Here is an 18,321-nt window from a genome sequence, read left to right on the forward strand (position 1 = left end):
TTGGTCACTGGCTTTGTGTGCTGGGGCCTCTTATATTGGCAATTGGAGGCTGTAGGGTTTTGGCAACTTACCTGGTGTTGGGTTGGAATCAGCAAGGCTGGAACTTTAGGAAGACTCTTGGTTGCTTTCTTCAGCTCCTTTCAGATGAATGCTGCATGGTGCTTATCCACCTGGGGCCCTTTGTACTGCTGCTTCCCTTATTTTTGCTGAGGCACTGGGAGACCCGTTTGCTGGGCGGCTGCACTGCTGCTCTCCGTCTTTCTTCTGGTTCTGCTGTTCCAGGGTGATAGTTTCTGGGTTTTCAGAGGTTGATTGGGGAGGGTGAGAGCCACTACCTTTTTACTCCGCCATTTTGGCTCCTGGAAGTGGAAAGTCTGACCTTACTTTTTCAAGACTTCAGTCAAGACGGATTTCTTTCAAAACTTTGTGCCAAAGTACTCCAACATAAGTACAAACCCTTGTCTTATGATAGGCCAGTGTAAGCTTTTCGGACATTCATTCTCTTAATACAGGTTTTATTTACCTTCTTCAACAATACTCCTTGACCCTTACAGACTTAATAAAGTTAATAATAATAATAAGGCTTTGAAGTTAATGAGGGAGAAGAAATGCAATAATGGAAATGAATAATTTTTCCACTAGAATTCAACTTTATTTGCTAAACGATTTCCTTGCTACAAATAATCAGAAGGCCACCTCCAAGGAGAAGAGGGACCTAACTAAACAGAGTAAGTCAACTATTAGGTGAGAAGTTAAGGAATTTCACCAATACCTGTATTAATCCTCATTTAGTTTGTTTGTGATTGGTATATTTAAAAAGTATTGTTTATCTTAGGTTGGTCCATTTGTAAAAGACAAAGCTGTTTTTGTACTCCTCAGTACGATGCTGGATTGTTAAACATGAGGCCCAGAACAAAAGATATGTGAGTGGCTTTATCAAAGACTGACAAATGTCTGCTCTACATCCTTTATTTAAACAAATATAACTAGGGAAGTCCTATCAGTATGAGCTCTCTTCCTTAATTAACTCCAAACAGATTATTATACTAAGACATATTTCCAATGCCTATCAAAATGGATTTGTGATTTCCCTGGGAAGAGAATATTTTACCTTACCAAATTCTCTTGTTCCAGCAGAAGTTTGAAAGTTTGAAGAGTACTGTTGACCTCAAATTCTGGCTAAACTCTGCTCTTTCCTTCTTACTATTCGAAAATCCTTATAGAACCCTAACTCATTCGTGGAATCTCTTAAAAAGGGAGACAGAGAAAAGAAAATAATTTTCTTATTGCTCATTATACTCAGCTTTCTGTGATGTAAATATTCTTTTTAGCCAACTGTACATTTCCCCTTGCTCTTTTCATTTATCTTTTAGATAAAAGCTGGTTGTTTTTGTTTTGTTTTTTTAAGATTTGGGGGATAATACAAGTCTTAGAATTATCTGTCCTGGATCAGCCACATTAAATTTAATTTTAATTTATTTTGTCTTTATAAGGTTAAAAAAAATCACTATATGCCCATCAATAAACGGGGAAAGGAATGAAGAAAACAAGCATTTATTAAGCATCTACTATGTATCAGGCACTTTTCACAAATATTCTCATTTGATTCTCACAACAATTCAGGGAGGTAGGTACTATTATTGTTCCCATCTTACAATTAAGGAAACTGAGGCAAACGGGGTTAAATGACTTGCCTGGGTTCACACTGCTAGTAAGTGTCTGAGGCCACACTGGAACTCAGGTTTTCCTGACTTCAGGCTCAGTGCACTATCCACTGAGCCATCTCGATCCCTCTATTTTTGGTCTATTTTTGAAAGGACATATTCCAAGAGTGTGAATGTCATCTGGGGAAATTAATTCCTTGAATAATAGTCCATATGGGTTAGGAGGGCAATGGTTCAAACACTTTTTTGAGGGGGTGAAGGGAACAAGGCATGGGGTTAAGGGACACAGAGCTAGTAAGTGTCAAGTGTTGAGACCAGATTTGAACTCAGGTCCTCCTGACTCCAGGGCTGGTGCTCTATCCACTGTACCACTTGGCTGCCTCTGTTTCAACACTTTCTACCAATGACTTCAGCTAGTGCTTCTCAAAGGGATGACCTAAGAATCACTGGAATCTGTCTACCAGGTGGGAGCTAGTCTTTTTGAAACAAAAGGCTTAAGTAACTCGTTTCATTTTATTATAATATGGAGGCATAAATTATATAAAACTAAAATGAATACATTGTATCAGCACTGCTGAGTGCCACCGCCAAGTTTAGATTATGTTTTATGGCTTCAACCAAGCTTTACTAAAAACAGGAGGTAAACCAATAATGGCAATTCTTCTGAACAGACTACTACTCAGGTTGTGTAGCAACACAAGAGGATGCTCTTGAGTTCATTCTTTTTTAAACCTTTTTTTTTTCAGGCTTTCCACAACTGTCAATAATAGCATTCTATGTTTCCACTTTTTTTTGGGTGAGGCAATCAGGATCAAGTGACTTGCCCAGGGTCACACAGCTAGTAAGTGTCAAGTATCTGAGGCTGGATTTGAACTCAGGTCCTCTTGATTCTATGGCCAGAGCTCTATCTACTGCGCCACCTAGTTGCCCCTCCTGAGGTCATTCTTTACTTATAAAAACCAGAACCTTACATCTCAATCTTTCCTAACATAATAAGGATGATTTTCCAGGAAAGAGGACCACTATGGTAAATGCTATACAAATAGGATGAGAAAACAAAAGTTTTTAAGGAAGGAGATATGTGTTAAATTGTAAACCCTATATAGGCAAGTACCACATGCCTTATCTAAATTAAATTAACCTTTGCATTTCCTACAGTGCTCTAAACTCAGTAGATTTAATATAAATATACATAAAGGACACTGAAAAGGAAACAACGTGGTTAAACTGGAAAACTGGATAGAAATTAGGCAGAAAACTCAAAGAAAAGAGCAGAGTAGTAGAGATTCAACCTTAAGAGTTCAAAAAACTTTAAAAGTCAATCTAGCTGAGGGCTACATCTAGCCCATATGATACAACATTTTTGTGTCATAAACCTCCTCTGGCAGTCTGGTAAAACCCAAGGACTCCTCAATATAAATTAAAATGCACAAGGTTACAAAGGAACTCAAATATAATTATCAATATAAAAAACTAGATTGTGGATCCCAGGTCAAGAACCTCAAACCTAGCTGAACCTCTATAATGCCAGAATCCCTTTGCAACATTCAAATTCAACATTTAGGATCACAGGATTTAGAATTCAAAGGAACCTTGGGGATCACATCTAGATCAACTCTACATTTTACAGGAGGAAACTCAAGGCCAAGACAGCTTAAGTGACTCACGCAAAGTTACAAACCTGGTAAACAGCAGAGCAAGAATTCATATACTTAGCTCTTCTGACAAGAGCTATATAACTGGAGTGGGGGAGCACAGGCTCTTTGCCTGGGGTTAGCCACGTAGGCAGTCACCTCACACTGACTGTGGTCCTTCAGCAGTGTGGGCTGCACAGCTCAGCACTGCACACAGGGTTCCTGGGTCACACTAAGATTTTATTCCCCTACTGGTACTCACCTCCAAGACCCTTTCAGGACCACCCCCACCCAGGTCTGCCTTCCCTTCCTTAGCCCTTATGGAGGCGTTGGCCTCTCTGGGCACCATTGTCCCTATTGCCCTAAGGCTTCTGCAACATTGTGGCAACCCCCTTCAAGTAAAGGAATTTCTAGTCATAACTCTAGAAATTTAAAGGCAATGTTCTTTACACTGTGCCATATCTCTATCATGAGCAGAATACTGCACTGCGAATGACAAAAGGTTTATATAAAGATGGTCTATGTTAAACTGACAGTTTATTAAGGTGAAGTGAGAACGTCTTGCTCATCTGTCTTCATCAGTGGAGCTACCCCCAGTGCGTCTTGATTAATTCCCCAATGGCTAACATTTCGTCTCCTCTTGATGTCCCCGTCTGTGCGATAATCCCAAATGACTAAAGAGAAACTCCCCCTTTCTGCAATCTTCAGCTGCCCCCTTTCACATCCCTCCCCTACCCCGTCTCCTATCTTACCCATGCCTTCCACCTAGTCTTATGGAACTTCCCCTCTAAGTGACAGACTGACTTCCTTTCATCTATTTGGCTGTCCTTCTCTCCTATCTTCTGGCACTCACTGAGCCCTTACTCCCACCCAAATGCAAGCTGCCTGGCTATCCTTTCCAGTACAGGTTATTCCTTCTTTTATACCCCCAGACTCCAGACTGATTTTGGAACTGGAATATTCTTTGCTTCCCAATGCTACTTACAGACTCTCCCTCTATTGCCTGTTATTTTCTTAGTTTAATCCTAAATTGCTTTCCAGACCTGGTAATCTAATTTCATGGCTCTATTGTGTGTTAGTGCACCTATCTTTCCATATCCCCTCCAGCATCACTTCTATTTTTTTGTCATTTTTACAAATTTGCTGGGTGAGGTAAAACCTCATAACTCTTTCGACTGGAAACATTATTTAAAAAAGAAAATATTATGATGAGCTAGATAACATACAAAGCATCCTGGAACGTTAAGAGCACCATGCAAATGTTAGGTATTTATACAAGTAGCAAAGCAAAACAGATTAACAGAACAGGTAGCATGGAAGAGAGCTGTACTTAAGTCAGAGGACCTAGGTTCAAACCTTGGTTATTCAAATTACTGCCTGTGTGACATTAGGTAAGAAATTTCTCCTCTCCAGACCTCAATTACCTCATCTGTGAAATGATGGGCTTGGATTAGATCAGGCCTTCTTAACATAGGGTTTCGCTGGACTAGAAAAGGGGCTCCTGACACAAAGAAAAGTTAAGAACCCTTGGCCTAGATGATCTTTGAGGTCCTGTCCAGTTTTAAATGTATGATTCATGGTCTAGTTAAATATATAATGGGCTCATATCTCTACTTGAGGTGTCACCCATAACAAGTCACTGTCCTTCAGTTTTCCCACTAGTCAAATGGGAATAATAACACTCAATGATAAAATAAGAGACCCGAAAGAGCTTTGAAAGATTAAAAACTGGAGCAATAAGTTGGACAACTAGACATTTTCTCCAATCCCCATGACCTCTCAAACGTCTCCAAAACAGAAATCATGCACTAAAGGTAAAGCAATTTCAGTTGAAGTTTGATTCATTTTTTTTTCTGATTCAGTTGATTCATCTTGAATCCAAAAGAAAGTTTAAAAACAAAAACTTCAAAACAACAAACCACACAACCCCAAGCCCAGGAACTGATGCTCACTGATCCCTTAGCACTCCTCCCCGATCTCCCATGCTATAGGCAGTGAGGCCTCACTAACCACTAGCAGACATGGGATTCACATCAAAACCTGAATCCCTAGTCCCCCCTCCTTCTTTACAGTGCTATAGAGAGGATAGCTCCAGGCTGTAGAAGTTGATTCAAGCCTGAAGGGGGTAGACTGTGTTTGGCTTTAAAAGATAAGCAAAGGTATTTATACTTAATCCTTGGGCTACAGCTCTTCAGGAGCAAAGTGTGCCAGAAGCTGCAAGCCAGAAGCACTAATGCTGCAAAACTCTGAACAGCTGGTCCCAGGGAAAGCCAACTCTGAACTGTCAGTGCCAGGCCAGTGAACCAAGAAAAGAGAAAAGCGGACAAGTCACCAGGATGTGACACTCCATGTGGGGAGCAATGCAGCATTTCACCAGGCTTGAGGGAAAAGCTAAGCATTCAGCTGGGGCCGCTTCTGGCCACCCAAAAGTCATCTGGGGCACAGACCTAGGGTGAAGTATGAATTGCCAAGTATGGGAGGAGACTGAGACCTATCCTCCAAGGAAACCACAATCAGGAGAGGGAGTCACAAGTAAGCAATAAGGAAGGGGGGGGGAGGGAGAGGTAGGCACTTGAAGAGGGGCAAATGACTGAAAACATTAAAGATTCCATGAAGAAGAAATCTCAAAAATCTTGAACACAGATAACTGAAACAACACAACAACAACAGAAGGAAATATGGCCTCTGGATCTAGTGTGTGAATTCAGGCATTTATGAATAAATAGCGCAAAATGAAGGACTATGATCCAACACTGGAATTTGAGAACATGGAACCACAACATGCTGTCCTTGAGTGTTTTAAAAGAGAAATGAGAATTTACATCCTGCACAGCAAAGTAATGAGCGCAACAGAAAATCTGACCTGCAAGGGCAAACCTCACCAAAGAAAGCAAAGAGAGGACAAGAGGTGGGGAATCCAGATACACAAAAGTAAAACACAAACCAGAAAAGAAACAAAAAATGAGAATATTAAAAGAAAATATGATCACTACATAAGCAAAACATAGAGATCTCAAAGATAGGATACACAGAGACAACCTAAGGATCATGAGTCTCCCAGAAGACCATGACAGCTTTAACACCATAATGAAGGAAACAATGGAAGACATACACACAGAATTTCTGAACATGGAAAATGAAATTCCAACTGAAAGAATTTACAGACCACTTTTGGGGGAAAAAAACCCCCAAGGCTGCAAATCCCAAGACACACAATGATTAAATTTAAAATTTTTAATTCAAAAACAACTTCTGCAAACCATCAGCAAATAAGATTCTCCCCCTCCAAAAAAAAAGGCCATTTGAACAATGGGAGACTATTTTCTACCCCCTAGAAAAAGGAAAGAATGAAATAATGGTCATCCTAAGAGCACTGAAGCTCAGGATGCAGCCCTGGTTGACTCCTCCTACCAATATGAGCCTAACTATACCAAACAAAAGATGGACATTCAATAATAAAGAAGAGTTTGAAACATTTTTAGAGAAAACCAAAAACGAAAAGATTATTTCCCTTTCCAACTCCCAAACAACAGAAATTCAGGACTGAATAAATGTAGTGGTAGGTAAGGACTGGGAACAACAACAGAGTGACAACAGAAAGACCAGAAAGAGACTTCTTTCTAAATGTACACAAGGAGACAGGAGTGAAGGTGGAAATTTGGTGGAGGTAACAGTGAAGAGGCAGACAGGGCATTATGGACAGAATGTGGCAACACCCTGCCTACAGAATACTTCTGTTGTAGGTCTATATTACAACATGTGAGGGTACATGAAAGAAGAGTAGGGGAACAGAAAGGAGTGAGTGATCCCCTAGGGTCAAATCAAGGGCTAGCAATGAAGGTATGGTGACCTCTGGTGTTAGAAAGAGAAGGGCAGCTAGGTGATGCAGTGGATAGAGCATGGGCCCTTAAGTCAGGAGGACCTGAGTTCAAATCCGGTCTCAGACCAAACACTTGACACTAGCTGTGTGACCCTGGGCAAGTCACTTAACCCCAACTGCCTGGAAAAAAAAAGAGAAGAGCCGGGGGAGGGGGGGAGAACTGGGGGAAAAAAAAAAACCAAGAGGAAAGGCAGGAGCCCTTACTTTAGCTGTAGAGGAAGTTCCACTGATGAATGCTCCAATAAGTGAAAGGAGATGACCTTAATACTGGATGAGGCTTGGGGAAAATTTGGTGCCTGAAAAGTCTAATGGGAGTGGGGTGGTACACACTTAGTTGGAACCCTTGGGAGCAACAGGCACCTAAACGAGTGGGAGAGTATGGACCCTGGGGGGATTTTCAGGCCAATATACAAAAAAAGAATGGGAGGGAGGGGGACATGGGACAAAAGTCCTCTCTGATATCTGCAATAACTAGCATTCTGAGAATGAGGTACAACGGAAAAGGGGAATCCATGGGGTAAGCCCTAAAAGGAAGTGCTAGAAAACGCCTTACTGGCAGAGCCTAGAATGAATACCTTAGAAGCTTTGATTGTATGAAGAATACAGAGAAAAGAGAGAGAGGTCAGGTCATGAATCAGAGAATGAAGTCTAGGATAAACAGAGAAAACAGATAATGAAGAGTAAAAGAAATCTTTTTCTGAAAGAGGCACAAAATATGAAATTAAAAAAATCAATTAACAGGACTAGCTGAAGAGGAAGAGAGGAATGGGGAATCTACTTGACTGAGAAGCAAAAAAAGAGGGGGAAGAAATAACCAGATACAAGTGGGACAGATGACTAACAAACAAAACCCTAAAGTGAAAATGAGAAGAAGGAATCAGGGGTGAAGGGAACAGAGCCAATGGGAACAAGGCCATCTTTAAAAGACATCAAAGTAAAGTAACTGAAGGAACATGATGCTGTCTTTACACCAGAAAAGGGGAAATAAAATAAAAACTAAAAAAAAAAACCCAACCAATTTTAGAGACAGATGGAGAAAAATATGAAACTAACATAACTTTAAATAGGAATGGATTAAACACTCCAATAAAATGAAAAAGAATGACAGACTGGTAAGAAAAGAAAACCTCACAATCTGTTGCTTACAAGCAATACATTTCAAAAACAAAGACATATACAAAATAAAAGTGAGGGGAGGGAAAAAAAATTTCACTATACAGTGAGTGAATCCAAAAAAGCACTAGTAGCCATCATGCTATACAAACTGCACATTTTCAGGCTGTGGATTAGTTGTGCTGACTCTTTCTTTCTTTCCAAAAAACAAAAACAAAACAAAAAAAACCTCAACCATTTGTCATATGGAATGACTCTCCCCTAAAGGGGTACAGATACATGAGAGATACTATGGTGAGCTAAGAAATAAACAAAAACAAACAAAAATAAATAAATAAATAAAAAGGAACTAGAATTAGTTTAGGAAAAAAAGCAGCACAGCATAGATGACAGAGTGCTAGCTGAACCAGTAAGACCCTTTTCTGATACTTAACTAGCTGTATGACCCTGAGCAAGTTTACTTAACCTTTCAGTAAAATGAGTTAATTGGAATAGATGGCTCCCAAGATCCCTTCTAACTCTAAATCTATGGTCCTGAGACCCTGCTTTTTGGGGATAACCAAAATAGATTACTCTCAGAGAATTACATAAGAAGAAAGGGACTTTAAAAAGGATGTTGCAAGGGACTTCTGTTTTAAGATTTCTAATCTCTTGCTCCTTTAGATATAGTCCTGACTACAAAGAAATAAGTGGACTAAATTAGAAGTGTAAAACTGACCCCCCCCAGTGCTGAACTACATTCAAATGTAATTGGCAAATGTTTAACAAAAAATATAATACAACATGATGTTAATTTGTAGTTTTCTGAATCAATATGCTGGCCAGAGATCTGTTTCAATTTGAGTTTGACCTCACTGAACTAAAGGACCTCAAACTTCAAGCACCATAAATTATCTAGCTCACAAAAAAATTTGACACACATTCAACAAATTAAGGTCCAAAGTATTCCATTTAGCAAAAAAAAAAATGTAATTCTTATTCTGAAATCTTTAATCCATCTTATCTTTGGCATCTTTTGTCCACCTCGGTCACTTAAATGAAGATTGACAGATTTTAACTGCTTCAGTCTGCTCCTTAGACTTAATAGTAAGGTCCTGTCTCTCATAGCAATGGACTGTTCTCTTTTACTATAAAGATTTGAAAATAATCATCTCCAACAAGAATTATTTGCTTCTCCTAATAAGGAATGTAGTATCCTTCAGTATTTTACATACATGCGTGTATATATATATGCACACGTACACGTATACACACACAAACACACGCATATATCCATATATGGATACATATATCCATAAGAATATCTATAGGTTAATTCTTGAAATGAGTTGGCAACCATGATTCAAATATTACCAATTATATTACCTCCTTAGGAAATTATCTAGTTCCATAGGAAATATGGACTTAATCTGAAGACTAATGTCAAGTCTTGGCTTTAAAACTTACTAGTGTAAGTAAAACTGTATAATCTACTTAACTCCTCTGAGCTTCCGTTTCTTCATTTATAAAACTCATGACCTATTTTCACTGGATTGTTGAGAATTTAGCAAATTAATATATGTAAAGCACTACAAAAATTATTATTCATTGACAGAAAAAAAGCAATCACTGTTGATAACACAATGTGTCTATATTTAATGCTTTATTTTAGTAGCAATAATACATTAGAAATGTGTAATGAGCTATGCAGCCAATATAATTGGTGTGAATGTTCACAGTAAACACGTCCATAGAATTTTATCTTCCTGTTGTATCTGAATTCCAAAAAGTCTCAGGAACTAGGAAGGGAGAAAAAAAAACTTTCCCCACAGACAAAGCCAATTCTATGGGTTTACCTCTTTTAAATATTTGTTTGCTTTCTTGAATATAAGAGTTCCTCTTTGCCCTGAGTCAGACATGTGGAACTTAGAAAAAAACAACTGAGAAATAAAACATTTGAGAGACAACTGTAACAGGATAGCATCAACTTTCTTTTACTGTTTTATATAAACCATTATTTTCTGAACGTTTAGAATAACTGCAATGACAGCCTGGAAGGGAGAAGAGAATATTTCGATCAAGATTTGCTCCCAATTCATCAAGTATCCACTTCCCCTGTTGTTTACCTCTAAGTTCTCTGGAATCTGAGTTGGGAGACTGTTAGTTTACCTTAAACTTAAGAGACTGTCCCAGAAAAAAATGCCTCACCCCATCCAGCACATCTAGGATGTGTCATAGGATAACTGTTCTCATTTCCTCAGAAGGGGTATGTCTCCTTCAGGGTTATAGAGTAGTGACAGCACTTTTTTGCACCTTAACTTACGTATTTTTCTTTCTTTTTGATAGTATTATATCCAAACACAATAGCTTGTGCCTGAAAACAATATAAACCAAAGCAGTGGTATCAAACTCAAACAGAAACAGGGGCCAATAAATTTTGAGGATGCCTGCAAGCCATATATTGACTTAGTTTTAAAATTGTTTATTTTTATATTGGTGTTGTGTAAATTGTCAATCTGCCTACTTTGTTCTTCCTCATTTGTTTTAGGCAATTGGGGTTAAGTGACTTGCCCAGGGTCACACAGCTAGTAAGTGACAAGTGTTTGGTCTGAGGTTGGATTTGAACTCAGGCCCTCCTGACTCCAGGGCCGGTATCCACTGCGCCACCTAGCCACCCCTTGACTTCGTTTTAAAACACTTTATCTTCGTTTTCTTGCACTTTACTTATTTTGTTAAATATTTGCCAATTATATTTTAATCTGGTTCAGGCTGCACTTGGGAGTGTTGTGGGTCCATGCCTGACATCTCTGAACTATAATACCCCAAAAGCCCTAAATAAAAATTTTTAATTTTGAAAATCTCATTTTGTAAAGACATCAGGGTCCTTGCTGCAGAACTGATACACCTATAATATAGGTGATTTCACCATACATGAAATTACAGCAAAGAAAAAGAAAAAGAAATTACAGCATAATGAGGATCATGATGAATCTGTGCTATACTAAATTCTATGTTATAAAGGCAATGATTTCCTGATTCTGCGTCTGCTCTCTCCAAATATTTCCAAGGAAATAATAAAATGAATAATTTAAAATATGAACAATATTTTCAGAAAGGACAAGAGAAGTCAAAACAGAAACAGGCTGTTGTTAGCAGCCCCAAAAGTACGAGTAATAGAACCACAAGAGAGGCATATAGTAAGATCACAACAGAAAAAAAAAATATGGAACAGAAAGTGAAGAAAAACCAAGAATCCAAGACAGGTCTTTTTTGTAGTGGCAAAGAAGTAGGAAGTTTGTCAACTGAGGAACTGGGCTATAAGAAATGATTAGGATAGTTTCAGAAATACCTGAGAAGATTTATATGAACTGATTCGAAGTGATCAGAACCAGAACACTGCACACAGTAACAGCAGTATCGTATGGATAATCAACTGTGAAAGTCTTAGCTACTCTGATCAAGACAACAATTCCAAGAAAATTCCAAGGGACCCGTGATGAAAAAAGCTATCTACCTCTAGAGAGAATGGATGAACTCAATGCAGACTGAAGCATACTTATAAAAAAACCTTTATTTTATTTTGTTTGTGGGATGCTTTTTCCAACATGGCTAATATGGAAATATGTTTTACATGACTTTACATGTATAATTGATATAGAAATGCTTCCCTTCCCAATGAGGAGGGAGGGGCAGGAAGGAGGGAGAGAATTTGGAGCTCAAATTTTTTTTAAATTGCTAAAATTTTTTTACATGTAATTGGGAAACATTTAACAAAATAAATAAAAATAATTTTTTAAAGGGTCTAGGGTAAGGGTCGACAAACCAGAGCCTGAAGAGCCAAGATTGGTCTTACATTAAAAATAAAGTTTCGCGGTATCTAAAAAGGTAAAAAACATTCTTAGGCAGTGCTCTGGTACTCAACCTACTCTACCTGATCTTTAAGGTACCATATTCTAGATCTGGACTGGACCTCAAGTCCATAAGTTCTGGTTTTACATATCAATTTCTAATCAATCATTATATTTCAGAGGATAAAGAGACTAGAAGGGGAGGGAATGATTAAAGTGTGTGTGTGTGTGTGTGTGTGTGTGTGTGTGTGTGTGTGAGAGAGAGAGAGAGAGAGAGAGAGAGAGACACACACAGAGACAGAGACAGAGAGAGACAGACACTGACTTCTACTGTACACACTGCTTACTGAAAACTCTCTGGCATCTAGGTTGAGAGGTTTGCTAAGCTACTTTTGATTCTATGAATGACCATCCTAAAGGACCTCATTCAATCCAGCATGTCTGAAGTATAGTATACCTTCTTTTTTCACTTTCCAAAAATGACATATTCCTTTCAAGGTTATAGAATAGTGATTTGAGCTTTACAAAACTCTTAAAAAACACATGAATATAACAGCATAACAAACTTTTCATTACTTCCAAAACTAAAGATTTTTTAAAATATTTATTTGTATCTATATATGATTAATATCTGAGGTTAGCAGTTCTGTCAACAGATTTATAATACTAAGGAGAATCCTTCACAGGGACAGAACAATGCAGCAGATGATACATAAAAAACAGCATCTTCCTTCTGCCAGTGGCAACAGATCTGACAACAAAGGGGAATGAATGCTTCTTCTGGCTGGTTATGGAAGAATCCAAGGCAAAGCGTTGTAGCCAGGAAAACAGAGTTGTCTCTGACAGCTCTAAAAATACTTGGTACCAGCTACTGTTTGGATCCAGGTTCTTAACCCTCCACTTGGAAAGGTAACAGCTACTCTCAAAGAGAAATGGAGGAGTCTCTAGCATCAATGCCCCTTTTCCGAGAGATGGAAAAGGTGACTGTTAGGAAGTTTTGCCTTGTGTTATCCACCGTGACAGCAGCAGCCTATTTCTTGGTTTTCATACCATACTTCTAAGCTCATTAATATGGAGCTTGCGGTAACTTCCTAGACATTTTTCAAATGAAATGCTCTAGCTATGCCTTCTACAATCCTATATTTGTGTAGCTGATTTTTGAACTCAGGTGTAAGACATTTGGTTCACTAGAAGAATTTCCAGAATTTTGGCTCTAAGAAATTAAAGTCAATTAAAAAAAATTAATAAGCTCCCCAAGGATGGTTTTTAAAATGAACAACACTTACATACATTTCTTGCCATTTCTTAAAAAGGGTTTAAAACTTTATAAACTTCTCTTCCATCCTTTAAGGTATAACAAGTACTTATGCAATTATCTAATAATTAAATAACTAAACCTATTAAGTATTTAAGCAGTCCCCATCATATGCATAGCACTTTACAAATGATTCTGAGGAAATTTTAACCATTTCTACAATTAAAATTCTTTTTCAATGCTTCAGTCAGGGTAGATGTATCAAAGTTATGTCAACGAAAAGGGTAATATCTCACAGGTCCTATCAAATTGGAAAGGATTTGACAGGGCTGGTCCCAATGGGAAGCTGTCTGTCTATTGTCTCACTGCCAGCCTAACAAAAGGATAACAAAAAATTTTTTTTTGGCAACTCTAAGTAAGTTATAGAGAGGTTGGGAATTTGTGTCAGTTGAGAGAAAACCTACTTTGATTCAATGATAGATTCTTGAAATATCTTAGGGTCATTCATTAACATATCAAGAACATTATTTAGTGAAACCATGGGCTGCCTTCTTCAAAGAATTGTTTAGCTTAAAGCTTGGCTTCAGGTTGCATAGTATAAAAAAATTATATCTGATGGTCAAGACATCTTCAACAGGAAACATCAAAAAAGATTATTGTAATATGAGAAACTATACTAAAAATGTTTAACTTATCATCTCCAAATAGGAAGTTCACAGAATACAAAGCTTGAGCAGACTGTAACAACTAACTATATCTTTATATACTTTACTTAAGCACTACACTATTCCACAAAGGTAACAACCTAAAAAAAAATAATTTTAAATCTATAACACTGCCAAAGGAGAAAGGGAATGCCTCAATTTTTGAAATGTGTGAAATCTGCCAAGAGAAATTGTTTGGAGCCTATTAAAAACCTACCCATAGAATTTATTTTGCTTGACTGTACATGTTTGTAAAAGGTTTTTTTTTTCTTCCTTTCTCAATGGCAGGTGGGAAGGAGGTGGGAGTAGGGAATGTGGATTTGAATTTTAATACATTCTACCCATATTCCAAAGCCCAACATAAACCTTTTTCTATTTTTAAAGCTTTTACAAATCATCCTTCCTCTGAAGTCCTACAGTCCTTTTTGCCTGACATCATTCATGTCTCTTGGTATTGTTAGTTATTTCTGTCATGTTTTTAAATGTCTTACTTTCCAATTAGATTGTAAACTCTATCAGGGTTGGATGCCAAATTTCTTTGTCTTCCTCAGAGAAACTAGCATAACGCCATAAACCTTAAAGGCAACTAAAACATTTGATTGGTAAAAGATGAAAATGTTGTTTTTGTAAAAACTAATTGAAATCTATGACCTGTCAAGTTTTTTAAATATAGTGAATAAAAGAGCATTTTCTTCTTAAAAACTGGGGGAATTTAAACTATGAGGGGAGAAATACATTAAAGTTCAGAGAAATCACAGGATAGAAAATTACTTCTATATATCATGGTACTTATGGCAACTCATATAACTAAAATTTTATAATTAGTTCATAACAGGCGATGAGATATTTTTCTACTTATTTATATTTTTAATCAATATTAAATTCCAAGGTCAATTCTTTCACAGCCATTCAGAAGCTTTCCTCCATAATACCAGCAAGAGTTAATTTAAATCTAAAGACAACTGATTTTTAAAAATATGCTAATATGGTTTTAAAATATTTTCCAGCAAAGGAGGTTAGTCACTTCAGCACTTTCATTCATCATTAACTAATGGCAATCTAGTTCTTAATAGCAATAGCTTCTGCTGTTGTAAAATGTTTTCTTCCTTTGAACTAAAAAAGCAATTGGAATTAAACCACACAATTTATGAAAAATAGGAAGAAAAAGGTAAAGATTAAGTCAGCAATATAATGCAGAATTTTGAGTTTTTCTGCATTGACCTGGCTGACTCTTTTTAAATAAATTAAAAAGCACAAATGTACAATAAAAATAGTTAAACTATACAGCTTGTACCTTCCCAAATTTTTGTTGAAAAAAAAAATAAGCCTAAAGGATTTAAATAAAATACACTTTCATTTTAAAGGCAAAATTCAATCTTGTGGTACTACATTATTATAATCTAAATTCAATCAACTAATTCTTGCCCAAACCAGAATTTCTTAAGCTACAACACACCAAAGACCAATACGTTAAGTATTTCATATTGCTCTCTGATCACTGCTGAAACTTTCTGGAAGAATTTAAGACAGGAATAATAACAGTTACAAAGGGGCCCCTTGAACTGGTTTTCTTGAGTTGCCCTATTTGCTAGAGTTGAAGCCCTTTGCAACTGAACTCTAATAAACTTTCAATGTCTTTGAAGCCAGAGTCAGCTCTAGTCAGTTTGCCCAGAATAATAAATCATGCAGCCAGGACCCCTTTCAGATAAGCAAAACATCCTCCTTCCATAGTCCCATGTTCCCAAACCCTTTTGCTCCCTTCTTACTTGTCCTCCCCTATTGCTCCCTTCCTCTCTCCATGTCACTTCCATTTGGGAGAGGACTGCCCTCTACTCCTCCTATAAGACCTCCTGTTTTTTGCTGTTACTCCATAAATATTTAAGGCACTGTGTGCAGAGCAAGCTCCTTGGTATAAGGATGCATGTGCCTTTCTCTTGTAATAAATCAAGTTACTACTTATATGTTGTGGAGTCATGACTTTTGGTTAACATAGGATAACCAATTCACAGGCAATGAGCAAACTTTAAGTAACTTCATTTGCTATCACAGAACTAATATATATAAAACATATACATATATATGTAATTCTTACTGTTTGCGGATAGGATAAAGGACGTAATCGGTCATAGTCTTCCTGGCCTGCTGTGTCCCATAAACCCAAATTCACAGGTTTTCCATCTACCATAACATTGGCAGAATAGTTGTCAAAGCTGTAGAATAAAAAGAAAAAGTTTAGCACTGTGATCTAAAACAAAGAAAGGAGCAGAAAATGGCAGTTGTGTTCACATAAGGTTCACAACAAGAATCAGAGAAAGGATTAGACAATACAAGAGACTTATGGGTACAAAATATATGGAAAGAAGAAAAGAGAAAACTTACTACGCTAATCCAAAGATGTCAAGGAAAGACTTTGTTTTTAGTAAACAGCATTAAAGAGTTCAAATATTATGAAATAATTTTTCCCAAGAAGTAACAACTGAACTATAAAAACAAATCCTTTTCATACTGTACTTTTGTTCAATTTTCACTGTTTCTAGAACAGATTTTTCAACTAAGTCATTGTTAAAAATAATTTTCACTAAACTGACAATTATAGCAGCATGCACTGAACAGCTACTGGATAGAGAACAATATACAATAAAAATCTTGGTCATCTGTGCTAATAAAAGGAAGCAGTGATGCACATAAAGGAAACTTTGGATAATCCAAAAGCAATTTGCATTTAATTTTAGAACCTTTTTATGTACAATTAGAACAAACATTTCTAGTACTTTATTTATGTTAATATAAAATCAGTTTGCATTTTCTGAATGTACATAAACTGGCAAGCTCAAGCTCTTAAAAACTGCTACAGAGAGACTGAATAAATGAGATTTTAATGACACAATGTCAAACAGGAAAAAGCATCAAGTACAAAATATAAATAAATTTCAACCTTAAAGCAAAATTTAAAATTTCTTTTAAATAGAAACAAATTAAGCAAACTCTAGTACCCTGGAGTTCTTGCTGGCAAATGTGTTTTGAATAAGGTTTCTGATTGTTTTTTGTTTTTTGTTTTTTTTTAAAATAACAAAGCCTTCTTGAATTAAGGTCTAAGTTAATAGTAGTGAAATAGTTTCTAGGTGCCTACATTTCTTCAGAACTTTCTTCAGAACACCAGGTGAGGTAAGAGTGCAATGACTATTATCCCAAGGCAGTCAAAAACAGTCCACTAAGACAAAAAGAGATAAAAGCATGGGCAGGAAGGTTAAAAGCAGTAGGCAAAAAGGTTCCCTGGAGTCTTAAATGGCTTCCAGCTGAAGTCCTACAAACTACTATTTTACACTTTTTCCCCAAGAGGGCCACAGCTGGGTGCCAGATCAATTCATCTGGAGGCAAAAGTTAACACACACTAACCCAAGTCTTCACCACCGCTCCCTCACTCATGTGGAGGGAGCGTGGGGCATTAACTCATGCCTCTTCACAACTACAAATATCCTGGTCCACAGCAGGCTCAGAGGACTTCCATCAGACTGGTATGTTAGTAAGCAAAAGTAAGGGGATTTGAACTCAGATCCTCTGACTTCAAACCTTGTGCTCTTTTCCTTAGATACTACTACTGTTATGGTTAGTTTTTACTGCTGATTTAACGTTATATGATAAACATTCCTGCAATAAAATAAAAAAGAATACAAAAGATAACAAAAGCAACTCTTTCTAGACGACAAAGAAATAGAGGATTATAATAAAAGGTTTGGTAACTTAGACCTCTTCTCCAAAAGGAAAGGAGGGGAGCAAGAAAGAAAATGAAAGTTCCATCAGTCACCTCATTGTGAGGAAACTTTTCAGAAGCATATCTATCATAAGGTCAGTTGGCCAAGGGTAGAATTAGAATGGTTTAAGGTGAGGAACCTTTAGCCTGGAGGCCACATGTGGCCCTCTAGGTCCTCAAGTGTGGCCGTTTGACTGAATCCAAACTTCACAGAACAAATCCCCCTAATGAAAGGATTTATTCTATAAAACCTGGACTCGGCCAAAAGTCCTCACTCAAGTACCTAGAAGGCCACATGTGGCCTCAAGGCTGCAGGTTCTCTACCCTTGGTTTAAAGGATATATCACCTAAACTTCTTAAAACACATACACACAAAACAGGATTGTACATAGGATCAGACTAAATCTGGAAGAAATCTTAGACATCTCCTGCTTCAAGAGAGGTCCAGTGACTTGTCCAATGTCACAAAAACAGTAAGTAGCAAGAATTACAT

General features: G+C 37.3%; 1 protein-coding gene across 2 annotated transcripts in view; it reads right to left on the reverse strand.

Annotated features, from left to right (window-relative positions):
• Positions 1 to 18,321, reverse strand: part of RAC1 (Rac family small GTPase 1) — a 48,559-nt gene that overhangs the window by 7,911 nt on the left and 22,327 nt on the right. For both annotated transcript variants that reach the window (XM_020965385.2, XM_020965384.2), the window contains exon 3: positions 16,170 to 16,287. In XM_020965385.2, coding sequence (XP_020821044.1) covers positions 16,170 to 16,287 — 118 coding nt within the window. The remainder of the gene's footprint in view (positions 1 to 16,169; positions 16,288 to 18,321) is intronic.

This window comes from Phascolarctos cinereus, unplaced genomic scaffold, assembly GCF_003287225.1.
Source record: "Phascolarctos cinereus isolate Bilbo 61053 unplaced genomic scaffold, phaCin_HiC Scaffold_4;HRSCAF=312, whole genome shotgun sequence".
Classification (NCBI taxonomy): Eukaryota; Metazoa; Chordata; class Mammalia; order Diprotodontia; family Phascolarctidae; genus Phascolarctos; species Phascolarctos cinereus.